Source organism: Malaya genurostris, chromosome 3, assembly GCF_030247185.1.
Source record: "Malaya genurostris strain Urasoe2022 chromosome 3, Malgen_1.1, whole genome shotgun sequence".
Classification (NCBI taxonomy): domain Eukaryota; kingdom Metazoa; phylum Arthropoda; class Insecta; order Diptera; family Culicidae; genus Malaya; species Malaya genurostris.
The window spans coordinates 71,031,654-71,047,294 of NC_080572.1; the positions used below are offsets into that span (position 1 = coordinate 71,031,654).

The window sequence follows — 15,641 nt, forward strand, 5'->3', positions numbered from 1 at the left end:
TATACTACCAAAAATGTCACTTTCGTTCCAAAAGACATGAATCCACCAAATTGCCCACAACTTCGACCAATTGAGGAATTTTGGGCATTAACGACGGCACATCTTAGGAAACATGTCTCGGCAGCCGAAACCATTCAAAAGTTCGAAAAAGCTTGGAAAAAAGTGTCAAAACATGTCGCCAAGAAGTCTGTACGGAATTTAATGAGGAACGTTCGCAAGAAGGTGCGCCAGCTAGTCTACAATGGTTAAGTAGAAAATGTTGAGAATAATATTCTGTTGTTGTAGTCTAATATTATCAGTATATCGAATAAAATTTAAATATCTAAAACTTGTGAATTATTTACAGCGAAATCAAAGTGTGTCCATACTTTCTGGGACAGTCTTTATTTCTGTGTGTGTGTTAATTGTGCTAATACAATATCTTATCTAGCAAAACATTAGGTAAGATAATTAGACAGTTTAGAAACTCGACAAAAGCTCACATTATTTACCTGGGATAATCACAGTGAGATTCGATTGGCTCAGAAAGGGCTTGAAAAGTGTTCACAGTCAGGTCATATACCCAGTTTATTTCCACTGTCTTCTGAGTTGTGTTTCATAACATCCACAGTAGTTCAGTTGGCAGAACGATTTTCACGGATTGGAGAAGGTTGCTAGTAGTTATTGTCCTCAGTTTCTGTATTTCGTTATTTTCTTTTTACCAGTCATATTGTAGTTTGTCATTTTCGTAATAGAAAGTTCTACATTGGGTATGTTAAACATTGGATAACTTGAACTTTATAATTGTTCCGATTTATAAAGGAAAGGTTTGTTTTACGCAAACCACTTTTAATTTGGAATAGTTTACCGCACAATAAAACACTATCAATTTCATGGTGTTTACTCGAAAGCAAAGCCTTGGCATTACATTCCTTTTGTGGAATTTGGCCTTTCTGTTTCAACAGACTTCACAGCCGATTCTTAGTGTACAGAATCATTGCATGGCTAGTACTATGGATCCTGCTGACACTAAGAATCCTTCCAGGTCGGGGCTCGAACATACGACAACTGGTTTGTAAGACCAGCGTCCTATGCATTGAACCGCCAACCCGGGACATCTAGACATCTAGACCTGCTTTCCGAAATGATTCAAAATTCAAGAAAGTTTTAAAACCTGCTTCACTATCCACATTTATTTTATTCGGAGGAATTCCATAGTAGAATCTATTTACGACTTTGAGGCTTTCTCTGATGAAATTGCTTTCATTTTTCAGTCGTTTTCGGTTTTCAGCGAAAATCGTATTGATATTCTACCAAAGCTTTGTGAATTGTTAATGATAGAAAACGATTTAGTTTGATTTTTATCTGTTGGTGCTCGTATCTATAGTAGTTGTGGTTTCCAAAAAGGGTTTTGTGGTGTGATTAATTCGATTTATCATATTTCGGACACTCTTTATAATCAAATTTCACAGATTTTAATTATATCGAGGAAAGAATGAGAATTGAGAATCGGGTGAGTCTCCCTGCAGACGTTATTTTGGTTCGGACGTCTTGATACTATCTGTTGGTTAAATGAAAGACTATCTTCGTTTGGTTTGAAGGCAACCATTTACGAATCATTATAATTCGTAGGTTCATAGCTTGGAAAACTAGAAGAGTTATTCCTTTGGGTTTGTTCGCACTTCCGGGACTTCTGTGTTTCACTGACCATCATGAGTTTGATGTTCCAGTAGAGATTAGAAAGCAAAAGATGTCAAAGTTTGCCAACAAATAGATTGCTTGGCAAGTGATTGGCTCGTGTTGAAAAAGCCACTCAATCCTTACGCTTTTCTGGCCGGATTTAGTCTCGTGCCATTACTCGAAAGATGCTCTGGAGTGATACAAGGCTAGTGAGATCAACTTTGTGCCGAAGGACTCCAATCCTCCCAATACAATTGAAAATTACTGGACCATCATGAAGCAGTCGCTTCGAAAACATCCTAAGGGAGTAAAAACGGAAGAATATATAAAGTAAAAATTGGATTTCCACGCAAAAAAATATTGGTTCACATTGTACAAAACTTTATGAGCAGTGTTAAGAGTTTAGTAGCTATTGTATAAAAATTGAATAAAACGAACACAGAAAAAGTTAAATCCTATAGTTTGGATGGGTACATTTTTTCCGAACATTTTCTTGTGATACAATTCGATTCCGTACACCCTTTACTCCGACATGCAGTGAACTTGCAGCGTAACGCTCGATATGTAAAAAAGAAAACAAATCATGATTTTCGATGGATGCATCGGAAAATGTAGTGTACTCGGAACTCGGAATTTCATTACAGGGTGAGTCTTGAATTTTCGGAAAATGGCAATGTAGTAATTACTAGCCAATGGTTTTACAACTTGTCTTTCATTACCATAGCCCGGTTAAAACGCATTGCTTCATTCATCCGATTTTTTCGAGCTTCAAAACAAATTGTACGATCTGTGACGACATTCAGAAACTACGTTCGAATCGTATAATTTTCAGTCCGATAGCTCTTTCCATCACCAGCTCAAGAATCAGAATTGTAATCAGTATTCGTGTATGGAGCCCATTGGTTCCACATCAAAATAATAATAGTAATAATAATAATAATAATAAAAAGAGAAACTTCCTCTGTGCGTACTCACCGACAACGCTTAGCGTGACGAAATAACTGCGCACCGGCTGCGTCGAGATCTGACACTCGTAGATGCCCGCGTCCCGCTTCTGGGCCCATTTGATCTGCAGTGTCCAGTCGTCGGTGTTTTTGTGATGCGTCGCCTGGAAGCGCTGGTCGGAGGTGTACGTGTAGCTGCCGACTGTTAAAATATGGATGTCACGGTGCCGTATCCAGGATACCTGTGGATTTTATGTGCGTGCGGATTCAGCGTAACGGCAATGGTTCCAGGGTCCAGTTTGGTTGAATCGAGAAAATGAAGAGAATAAAAGAGTATGTTAAAAAAAACACACACAAAATCGATGATCAAACATCAAGGATTGGGGGATTATATTTGAATGATTTCGAAGAACATCACCGAAAACCGAACCCATGAATGTTGATTTGTTGAATTTTCTTTAATTTTCATCAGAATTTTAATCATGATGGCAACTACGATGCGTGAATGCCGGAATAAATCCCAGAATTATGTGTCCCCTAATTGTGGGATGCAGAGAATTGACTGAATGAATCGAAAAACCTCCTGCCAATGGGTGAGGTGATACATGAAGACAAAAAATATATGTACGTGCATGTTATTACAGCTGTCATCGTGTATTTGTCGCAATAGTTCAGATACAATTCGAAACACGCGCGTCTTTGAAATGATGTAGTTTTTTCTTTGCAGGTCACGCTCAACAAAACGGAATACGTGTGTTTCTCCATCACGTACAAGTTATATTCGGATGAATTTATCTACTGAAAAAATCAACTGATAATCTTCGATGAGTATTCCAACTTTCACGCAGACGTATAATTCAAACTTTTATTTCGTTAACTTTATTCAGCATTCCATTCTTTTGCTGAACTCATTTCTTTCCAATGCAATAATTTGTATACTTTTTTTGTGGCACCTTCTCATTGGGATAGAATGTTATACATGTAACTAGCATCGTCTGGAAATAGCGACACCCAAATTGAGGCAAAAAATCAAATATAGCGATTAAAATATGGCAAAGCTTATGTCACTTATACCATTCTATTTATGTAACCAAAAGAGACACTGATTTGACCTTCAAAATCAATCGATGACCCAATAGTAGCTTTCAAACAAGTCTAAGCTTGTTATAATCGATTCAGCCATCTCCGAGAAAAATGAGTGGTAAAAACGACACGTTTTGTCGGTTACGTCACTTATACCTTCATATCTCCGGAACCGAAAGCGATAGCCATTTGATCTTCAAACTAGGTCAATGGAGTCTAAGCTTGTTATAATCGGTTCGGCCATCTCTGAGGAAATTGAACGGTAAAAAATATAAACCTTTCTGAAGAAATAAGCAAAAGGGAAAGTGATTCTTTCCTCCGAACGATATCTTGTTTCTTGAGTGGTTACGAAGTGGAATAATTGTTATGAAACATTCATTCCCTTTGTTCTGCAACACAACCGATAGTTTTTTCAATCGAATCCGACAGCCGAGCGATTTTGTTGCCGCTACTCAGTAGTGTTCGAATGATATTTGATCGGCAATGGCTTCTCCGTAGTGCAGTTGTGCGTAACTTGGTTTCCTTTGTACTTGCGCTGACATCACGGTCGCTATGCTAATATTTTGTTTTTATTATCAATCTTCCTACTTCAGAACAGCTAGTTTACAATGCAAACATCGCTTTGTTATGTCACGTCATACCGCTCCGATGCTGTTCAATGAAAAGACCAAGACGGAAATGGAAGTGACCTGTGGCCGATTGAAATGCATTGCACTACGGAAGGATTAGTTTCATTCAAATCATATTCCGATATTTATTCGACGTGAGATGATTACAAAGGCTCTGGATATTTCCATGGAGAGTTGCATTATGTTCGTTTTCTGCTTGCCTTCCTGCGTACGTACGTTAAGGTTATTATTTTCATGGAAGATGCAATGCAAAGCTTCCTGTGCACGGTCGTTTGTCTTATGTGAAAATTTAGTTTGCTTTGGATCGGTTTCCAGTATGAGGTCGATATCGATTTTTCAGGGTTCAACGAAAATGAACACCAATTTTGTGGACCGACGAGGTCTAAAAGTCGACCTCAAAATAATTAACACAAGTTCTTATCAGAAACATTTTTGGTGCTGTGAAAGTTGTGTTAGGAAGAATTTGGAAGAGTTCCGAATATTCATACCTTTTTTAGGTCATGTGTTAATGGCGAACATGGTAACTTGTGCGTGCAGAATCAAAGTCTATTACACTTTGTTTGAATTATATAAAATAAAGAGATGACACGAGAACGGGTTTAAGTAGGTAAGTTGGATCCAAGACCAAATAAAATTTGTGGCTGGCAAAATGGCAAAGTTCGTTCAATTATTGTTGAGCGTATAGTAAGACATTCAATCAGTGAATAAAAAAGATTTTTTACATTTTACATTGAATAGAACATTTTTTACATTTTGTCTTCGACTCATCAGTGCACATGCGTTTTATATTGAACTGTTAAAGATATCTAACGGATCAACATAAACCGCTAAGCATGGTTAGCCACCACTTAACAAAACCTCTGAATGACTTCAATCTGTTACCCAAGTAGCAATTAAAACTACGTAATGTAAAGATAGTGAAATTGGTTATGTGCCCAAGCACAAAATAAGGTTAACCCCTGAATTAAAACTTGTTATAATTAACATGTTTCACAATTGCTTCAGATCCCTTATTTTTGTTAGATATATTAGACAATTTATTCAACACTTTTTTGTAAGGGATGTAAAATTCATTCATATTACTGGTTGTGCAACCATTTCAAAACCTGAATGGATTACGTTCCACATCCAGTTTTCAACGGACGGTACGACAATATCATTTGGGCAGTTTTAATTCCGGTTTCCACTTAGCAAATATTACTGTAGTGAAGAGTTAATAAATTCAGTACTAGAACAATGTTTGCTACTTGGGTATATGAAATAATTATAGTACACTTTGCAGAAACTGGTTACCCACGAGGTACTGTTACACCTAAGACAAGGAAACCAAGACTGAAAACAGTAAGGATTCCCGATCAACAAGGGAGAACAAAATTGTATCTGGGGTTGTTTCGTTTTTTCTATCTTAATTAGTTATAATCTTGGTCTCGTTAATAGTTAAAAAAAAAACAGAAATTATAACTCAATTTAACCTAGGTGAAAAAAAAATGTTACATACCTTGATATGTACATATCAATATTATATTTAAATTTGTTACAAATTTAGTACGACTTTTCAGCTGTTATTACCCATTTTTTTTAAGGAAAGGCTTTACCGTAAAAATCTAAAAATAGATTCGCGAGGTAAGATGAAATTGCATACCGTTGGGCGATTTGATTTGCCATAGAAAAATCATGCAGTTACGCGACTGGTTCCGAACCGGGAGGTTTTGAGTTGCTAACATACGCTACGATTGCATTGGGGCATGAGAACCCACTGAGGATGGCAGGGTATATTGGCATCATATAATAACTAGTTGCTTCCCACCTCTTTCGTCGTTTCCTTTCAACCGTCATATGAATAACAAGGGTATTTCAGAACTTTGAACAAGCTTTTCTTTGGTGCTGAGGAATAGTTGTAAATGAACGGAAATGACTGAATTCAGTGAAACAAATTTCTTACTAAGGAGTGTATCGAAAAGTAGTTAGCAACATTAATTATTGAATAACAAAGCGAGAAAAAAAAACATATTTTGACATCAGTTTTCGATATATTGTAGAAAAATTACATTTTTATGCATTTCACAGATTATATTGAAGAAAATCCTAGTTTCTGTGAAACGCTCGCACTTTGGACTTGACATTCTTCATTAAATTCTGCACAGTTTCTTTTGTGACTTTCCTGGTGGCAGCTGCCCAGTTTTTTTTAACTCCTGCATGTTTTGGGACACTGTACCTTCCTTCCGAAAGTGCCGCTTAACAATTGCCCAATACCTTTCAATTGGCCGAAGATCCAGGCAGTTCGGTGGGTTGATATCCTTTTCCACGAATTGTACTTTATTTTTTGACAACCACTGTAGAACGGAATTGGCGTAGTGGGCTGAAGCCAAATCCTGCCAGAAGAGAGGAGGAGCCTTATGTTTTCTGTACAGTGGCAGCATTCTCTTCTTCAAACATTCTTCCTCGTACACCTTGGCGTTAATTGTGCCCTTTGTGAAGAAAATCGACGACCGCAAACCACAGGTACAAATTGCTTGCCAGACCAACACCTTCTGCCCAAACTTTTCCATCGCCACCGTGGTGTCAGCGTCGTCTAGGTCCTGGTATACCGATTTCGTATGATATTGCGGTACGGGCAGCGCTCGAGAGTCTTTTTCGGCGTAGGTTTCGTCGTCGGTCAGGATGCATCCGTCTTTATTCTGTAGAATCTGGTTATACAGTTTTCGCGCTCTTGTTTTGGCATGAACTTGCTGTACCAGGGACTTTTTCGGCACCTTCTGTTTCTTGTACGTTTTCAGGGAGTTCCGAACTTTGATCCGTTGAATCATCCCGATGCTGGTGTTGAACTGCTTGGCCAAATCCCGCGTCGACGCCGATGGATTTTTCGTGATGTACTCAACCACTTTTAAGTCCCGGCCGGGCTGGCTGGGACCCGTTTTCCTACCGGATCGGGGCAAATCCTTCATGGAAAGCGTCTTACCGAACTTCTCGATAATATTTTTGACACTGGTGTGGTGCACTTTCACCCGTTTTGCAATTTCGTTGTACGTGACACCACGTTCTGAGCACCAAGTGTGCAGAATTTTCTTTCGCGTTTCCGGATCAATTCGACTCATCATTGAAACGATAAACCGTACCGAAACCAATCGATTGCGCAGCTGTTATTGACTTGTAAACAAACATGTCACCGCAAAACACAATGCAAAAAAATTAAGCCATTTCAGAGTAATAACTGTTTGAATGTTGCTAACTACTTATCGATACAGTCCTAACCTTACAGAATCTGAGGAAATTAACTAATGAATGACAGTTTTTAAAGTTTTTTTTTGTTTGTACCAAGAGGGCCGACTTTCAAATAACATTCGAATCTGTTCGCACGTTCAGTTAAAGTAGTGAATTGTCTTTACGTGTATGTATGTCGATTGGCGGGCATTTTTGATTAAAATATGCACTTAATTTTCTCGGAGATGGCTGAATCGATTTTCGTAAATTTAGATTAGAATACAAATTCGTTGGAAAGACAGTGCCAAATCTGAAGAAGTGTATATAATATCGATTCGATTGGCAAGTTTTTATAATTGATGTTCAATCAATTGCCTTTTTGTCACATTAGTTTGCGATATCCGCAGCCAGAAACCCCGGAAAAAATGTTCAAAATCCATTGAAATTAAACTTTCATTCCGGTTTGATTGTTTGATATCTACCTAGATTGACTCACAGAAAAATGATTCGTTTCAAGGAACATATCTCAGAAATAGAGAAAGCATCCAAAGAATTGGAAAAAGGACTACCACATCACTTCAAGTCAAAAGTAGCAGAACATGCCTTTTTTGAAGATCATGAACTCACTACTAATGACATCAAAATCTTAAGACAAATTTCCAATCCATGGAAATTAGATTCAGCAGAAAGTTTAGAAATATTCAAAAACAACTCCATCTCTTTATTAAACCGAGACCAAGGGAATAGATCTTCTTGGCTTTTCCAGTTACTACCCATATCCAAGATAAAAATAAACATAGAAAACACTTAACTCTTCCAGTTTTCTGTTTTTACCTTTTCAATTTTTTTTGTTTCTTTTGTGGTTTACCTACTTACTTGAACAATATTAATGTAAAGCTTAAAATCAATATCCTTGACCCACCTCAACTACGTAAAGAATCATCAGATCAACATAGTATAAAGTACAGCAAGGACTAAAGATAAATCCATACGATTTTTCTTTAAGATTTTTTTTTCTCAATTACATCAGGGGTCCGGTAAAACTAAAATCGCTAATTTCAATCTGCAACTAAAAGACCTATAAATCGAGAAAGTATTGAGTTGAGTTTAGATTTTGGTTTTCGTTGCAGTTTTACTATGAAGACGCTTTGAAATTTGTAACACTTATCACTCTGTGTTTTTTTTTGGAACCAAAAATCGGTCACCGATAAAGTTAAAGAATTCAAGCATTCATTTGACTCCAAACTAATGAAAATCGTCTCTGAGGAAACATTGCAGAATTCAATGAACTGAGTCGAATGCTATATCACTTTTCCAATATTTATTAGTCGAGATTTAAAGCTTTTACCTAACCTTTCTTTGTTCTAAAGAGAAAAAGCGCAAATTCAACCGTCTTTTTAAAATCAAATACCAAATTATTGTTTTCCAAAACATCTTCAGGTATGTGAAACTGGAAAATATGTTTGTTACTTTATTGAAGCATAGCATTACTCGAGATGAAAGACAAAAACATGATCGACAAAAGTCTTTTTTTCTCAATTCTCTAGTATAGTTTTGCTTGAAATATAACGGCCCTTAATCTATATATATATATATATATATATATATATATATATATATATATATATATATATATATATATATATATATATATATATATATATATATATATATATATATATATATATATATATATATATATATATATATATATATATATATATATATATATATAAATGGAAGTAATTTTGTATGTTTGTACCGCCATAACTTCGGAACTACCGAACGGATTGCCACCAAACTTGGCACAGATACTTCTTGCTCTTCTGAAAAGGTCATAAGTGTATTTAATAGGGGAGGGAGCGTAGTAAGTGTTCTTAACAGGGGGGATCATGGAAAAATTTGTCTAATTTGACAAGAATCGATACTTTGTTAAGACCGTAGAAACATTTTGCATATATTAGATATGATTACATGGGAGCTGGATGTAGCAAGTGCCTTTTAAAAGGGGGGTGTAATGTTTGTAATGGCATAACTTCGGAATTACTGAATGGATTGCTATCAAACTTGGCACCTGTGCTTCTTGCTCTTCAGAGATGTTTATAAGAATATTCCCATGGGGGGAGTTTCCTTAACAAAGGTGGTCACAAAAAATTTATCTAATTTGACAAGAATCGAAAGTTTTCGAAAACCGTAGACACATTTTGCACAACTTAGATATAATTAGAAGGATATTCTGTGGGGAGAGGGTGTAGTAAGTGCCTCTAAAAAAGGAGTGTAATGTTTGTAACGGCATAACTCCGGAACTTTTGCACGAATTGCTATAAAACTTGGCTGTTCAGAAATAGTCATAAAGGTATTTTTTATAGGAGAGGAAGCGTAGCAAGTATCCTTAACAGGGGTCATGAAAAAAAAAATTATTTGACGAGAATCAATAATTTTTGAAGACCATAGATACTTTTTGCGCAACTTAGATATGATTATAATTGTATTCGTGTGGGGCGGATGTAGTCGGTCCCTTTAAAAAGGGGATGTAATGTTTGTAACGGCACAACTCCGGAACTATTGAACGGATTGCTATCAAATTTTGGCACAGATACTTCTGCTCTTCAGAGATGATCATTAGGACATTTTCAGGGGGAGGGGGGGAGGTGGTAGCAAGTATCCTTAACATGGCGGAGGGACGACAACATTTAGACTAGAAGAAGGGGTTTTTGAAAACAAATTTACTTCTCCCGTTTTTTGTAAAACATGAGAATGGTAAGAAACATGAGAATGGTAATGATGAACGCCTATGAACGCGAGTGTATTTAAGTCTCAGCATAACTACGAAACAACTAAACGAATCGCCATCAAGTTTGGCACAAAGGTACCAAAGATGGGAAGCTATATTTTTTGAAAAGCACAGATACTTTCTACACTACTCAGGGTAATCTGGGGAAGATCTGTAGTAAGTTCACTGACAAAAAGGAAGTTAAATCAAAACAGATTACAACGTTGTTTTGAGGGTGAGGGAGTGTATAAAATGTCCCGAACACGGAAAGTGTAAGGGAAAATTGATCGGGTTTTACCAAAAATTGCTAACTCTTTATGAGTACAGCATATTTATAGCAACTAAGTAAGGTTCACAAAAATATTCACAAGATGGAGGGAGAATAAGTATTCTTAATATTGATCTGAATTGACGAAATCATACAATCAATGTGCATTTTTTATGTAAATTGAGAAAACTGTCGACTCAAGGTGATGGAAATAAGTTTACAACAACATTTGTATTAACTGAATCATTATTCCATAGGTTTTCCTCCCCGAAAAACGACCAAAATGGTTAAAGTCGGGGTAAAATAAATTATATTAAAAGTTTTTCTATAGAACAAATGTAATTATGATGTTAAACAGCCTTTCGTTATCAAATAATCATTATCAGATGGAAAATTTTGAGCAATGAAGTGGAAATAATGATGTCATAACAATTTTTATAAAGGGGAGGGAGTAGCAAGTGTTTATAGCCATGGAAGCCAAAGGTATAGTAGATCGAATCTGACGAGGAAGTACAGAAGTATGTTACATGCAAATATACATAATAATTCAAGCACGTTACAAGCACATATACATATGAAACTCAGAGGTTACTAAGAAGGTATTAATAGATAGATAGATAGATAGAATAGAAAGGTGTTATAAATGTTTCTAACAAAAGGTTCAAATTTAAAACTGATCCAATTTGTCGAGAATACCATGAAAATTATGATTATTGTGAGATCTGAGATGAGACACTGATCACTCACAATCTGAACTTGCAGAGAGCATTATTCAATCCGGTTGTCGTCTAAGTTGTGTTTCATTGCAATCAAAATATCAATGGAGAGGACAATTTCTAGAATTTTTTTCGGCCTTGCCTTCACGAAACATTTTCGAACAACGCCGGGTAAATCAGCTAGTATAATATGTTTGTTTCTGATTTGGAATCATATTTATAACATAATGAGATATAAATATTAAGATCATATATAATTTTGATAGAATCCTGTTATGCTCGGGATAAGGGGTCGATATACGAGTCCATGATATGTTGATTGATCCGTTGAAAAATCTAAATTTATGAATTGTGATTGATTCTCCAACTGCTTCTCAATGCTTCAGTTGCATGCAAATTAACACGAAACTTTAAATGAATTTATACGTTCACCACCCTGCATGCAGCCAGCAGTGCCCAAAATTGAGAAATTGTTGAAATGTAAACCGTTCTTTCTAGCTCAAGCAATCACCATTTTCATTATAAAAATGTAGAGGAAAAATTTAGCAGATTTTAGCAGATAAACTGCTCACACGGCCGATGGTTTCGATCAATGTTGCTCGAATATCGAAAATGCAACGAACGTCAACGATCAATGATCGTTTGCTTCCCTTCGCCTTTGTTCGACAATCGCTCTGTTATTCGGAATTGTTCGTATATTCGGGTGCGTACGAAGCCGACGCTGCTTCGTTGCTCGCATGAAGATCTATTCCTTGCAGTTGTTATTCGCATTGAACATACCCCCGAATGATCTAAGGATCAAGAGTAAACCAAGTTAACTTGTGTTGGTAATTTGTGTATTACGTACATTTTATTTGGTACGTTTGTCATAGATCTATGTATTCTTATATGCTGTGCAATCAGTTTATCAAAGTGGATTTTGATGGAAAATTGCTTACATTTTATGAATGTAGATTTTAATTCCCTAATAAAAACGTGATTAATCCACCTAGCAGTGAGATGATACCTTTTTTTTATCAATACGCATGTGTTTTTTTGCATCGATATTCTTAGGTGTTTTAGTTCTCATGACATTATTTTAATTATCGTCGTTTTAAACGGCAAATTGAGATTTTAATCACTCATTACCCTGTAATGTCGAAACTGCAAATCGTATCGAATTTCAATCTTAACGTGTGACAATCGATTGAACATTCCATGAGATGTCGAAGTAAGTTCCACTTTAAAGTTTTTCGTCATTATTTATGGTACTTCCAGAGCCGGTACTCAGGAACTAGCATAACCCAAAATGATTCGATTGGCCATAAATTGATACGCCAAACAATTTACATCTTCTATATCGGTATGCATTTTAAAAACTCATCATCTGTAACTCCAGAATCGGATAGAATTCACTAATTTTGTATGGGACCTTAAGTCCTTTAATTTGAATTTTTGTTTTTGAAGTTCGATTTGGCCTTTTTGAAAAAATGATTAAGCTTTGAGAAACGATTCGATACTGGAACCGAACTTCTAAAATCGGTGTAGCCGAAATCAGTTAAATTCACCTGAGGAGTGTGTAGACACATTTGAGAAATTGTAGGGCGAATTAAAATTTGGGGGTACATTCCGATTCGAAAACTGAATACCGCTTAAACTGAAATAAATTTATTTCGTGATCGACTTTCCAAATCAGCAAACCCGATCAACCTGATTAATTTACGTGAAATGGACATTTTTATACTAATCACCCTGTATCTCCTTAGCCAGAAATCGGATTTGTCTAAATTTTATAGAATTTCAAGACCTCTGATTTGAATCATAGATGATTCTTAGATTTCATTTGAATCTTAGATCGGTTCAGCCATCTACGAGAAAAATGAATTGCATTATTTTAATTTCGTTTCATATATTATCCTGTGGTTCCGCAATCAGAAGTCGGATCCAAACGTAATTCAGGAACCTTGTTTGGAAGTATACTACGTTTCATATGAATCTGAGTTTGTAGAAAACGGTTTAGCCATCTCCGAAAAAATTGAGTGAACATATTTGTCACACACGCATTTTCTGATCTCGACGAGCTGAGTCGTATGGTATATGGAAATTATGTTCTTCCAGCTTTTATTGCTTTAAGTAGTTGAAATCAATATAATTATGGAATTGCTTTCAACTCGAAAATGCTGATATCATCTGGTTTACATATGCCATATTCGAACGATTATGTTGCCAAAAACGAACCGTGCTAAAATCGGTCGATTGGTATATGGCATTCGGTCCTCCGGGCAAAAAAGGTAAAAAAAGGTAAAAAGTTAGCAGCACTGCTTCAATGCATTACCGGAATTGGACATTGCATTTCATGAGCTCTAGTAAGTCCTTCACATTTTATACAATTTCCGTATTAATCCCATACATATATAAAATTTTATGCATCAAAAACTTCTAAAGGCAGAACAGACATACCCCAACGCGATCAGGAATAACTCCGGTGTTTTTGGACCGCTGCGGTTCCGTATGAGTCAACATGGACTTGAAGAAAATCTGTTTTTTTACACTGGACGCATGAAAATTGGTCAACGGTATCAAGAGTTACGATTTTTTGAAAAAATAAATTCGATGAAAATCCCTACCCGAGCCTTTGAGTGTTAAAGGTACTTATTTTTCGGGTTTAATTATAGAAGGTACGTAAATCTTTATATCGCAATAATTTCTGCAAGAGTAAATTCATATAGGTATGTGTTTGTTGCTAGTCAAATGTGTTAGTGGAAGTAAGCAGAAACTGAAATAATTTTTCTCAAACAGTTCTAAAGCAAACGGAAGAGTTTTAGACTAAGATTTTCGCTTTTCGTGAATTGTAATTTTAAGCTTTATTGATTAAAATCAGGAAAATAAGCGCCGGAATTTGTTTTTACGCACACTTTGTTGACATTACTCATACGCTTGCAAAGAGTCTTGCTCCTTAACGCGAATGTGGAACGAATATTCATGCAGTGATCATCGTCAAAACCTAATTCGCGATGATCGTTCGTGCTGTCTTTGAAACAAGCAAATTAAGACGTTTCTCTCTGTATTAGTACCATAGTCTTGTGTGTGTGATGAATCATATCCCAGCACAGCCTCATTGCTGCTACCTCACGAGATATGATGAATTTATTAGATGAAGAATGCATCGCGAAGAATGGAAACCAACGATCATCGCAGTGACGCTATTCGAACCATTTCGAGTAGTAAAGTAAATGAACGATTGACAAACAAATGAGCAATTCCAGAAATGCTTAGCAGATCATCAGACTCGACCTTCTCCGATTTGGATGAAACTTTGCACATGACTTCAGTATGGCAAACCATAAGTTTTGAACCGATGGAGAGGGCAATCCGACTCACGACTGATTTTTAAAAAGGGTGTATGTATTTTTGCATTTCACAAAAATTGCCTTTTTCAAATCGTTGTAACTCGGAAACCGTTAATTGTACAAAAATGGCGTTCAAGAAGAAGTTGTAGGGAATCGATTGGGCACTCTAATAGAAATATACACTGAAAAAAATTTTCGTGCACTAAACAAGGTAAACCGTAAAACGATTACATTGCTGATTGTTTGTTTACGTTGTTGTTTGATTTTGTTATCATCAAGATGGCGTCGTGACAGGGGGGGGGGGGGGGGCGGAATTTATCATATCGGAAAATTGATAAAGTTGAGAGCTGTAAACTGTCCATCAAGATCAAAGCAAGCCTCCATAATCTTACGATGGCTTGTTTTCATCTCTTATTCTACATTCGAAACGGAACCAGCACGACCAGACATTCGAACAAAACATTTTCCTCCGACCGATTATTCCGAGTCTCGGTTAGTATCCGTTTGGACAATGTAGAGGGAAATGAATGTCATAAATTTTTAAAATCCATTTTTGTCTAAGATTTTCATGAGTGGGATCTAGTCATTGCTTTTCAGTGTTGAGATGCTGCTCGACTGCCGCTAGTGCTCGAGAAAGTGTCCCTTCTAGTAGATGCTACGCAGCAACGAACGGGGACCGACAATGTTCAGATTTTTTTTTCTTACAAACCCTAGCCGTAAGGAAGTAAATTAAAAGTGATGGAAATCTTTTCTTTCGTCGCTTACTCGGAGTGTGTTTTTTTTTTCAAGAAGACACAAGCGCACGGTTCGGCAAACAGACGAAGGAAATTCGCAAGGTAATAAATGGTATCCCTTTCTCAAATTTAGTGACGGGTTCTATTTCATTTAATAGGTTACGTTATACGATTGTTCCCCTTGGAAAGGCACCGGTACCCTTGGAAAGGCAAATAGGTTCCGTTGGTGTACAGTGTGCCTCAAGAAATTGTTCACTAAAGTTGGTTGGTTTTAGAGCTTTCGGTTTGAAAGTTGAGTTACAATA

The 15,641-nt window shown here is 36.4% G+C and overlaps 1 protein-coding gene across 3 annotated transcripts in view; it reads right to left on the bottom strand.

Moving 5' to 3' along the window:
* LOC131436161 (junctional adhesion molecule A-like) overlaps positions 1–15,641 on the bottom strand; it is a 1,299,588-nt gene that overhangs the window by 104,783 nt on the left and 1,179,164 nt on the right. For all 3 annotated transcript variants that reach the window (XM_058604699.1, XM_058604697.1, XM_058604698.1), the window contains one exon: positions 2,635–2,845. In XM_058604699.1, the coding sequence (XP_058460682.1) occupies positions 2,635–2,845 (211 nt within the window). The remainder of the gene's footprint in view (positions 1–2,634; positions 2,846–15,641) is intronic.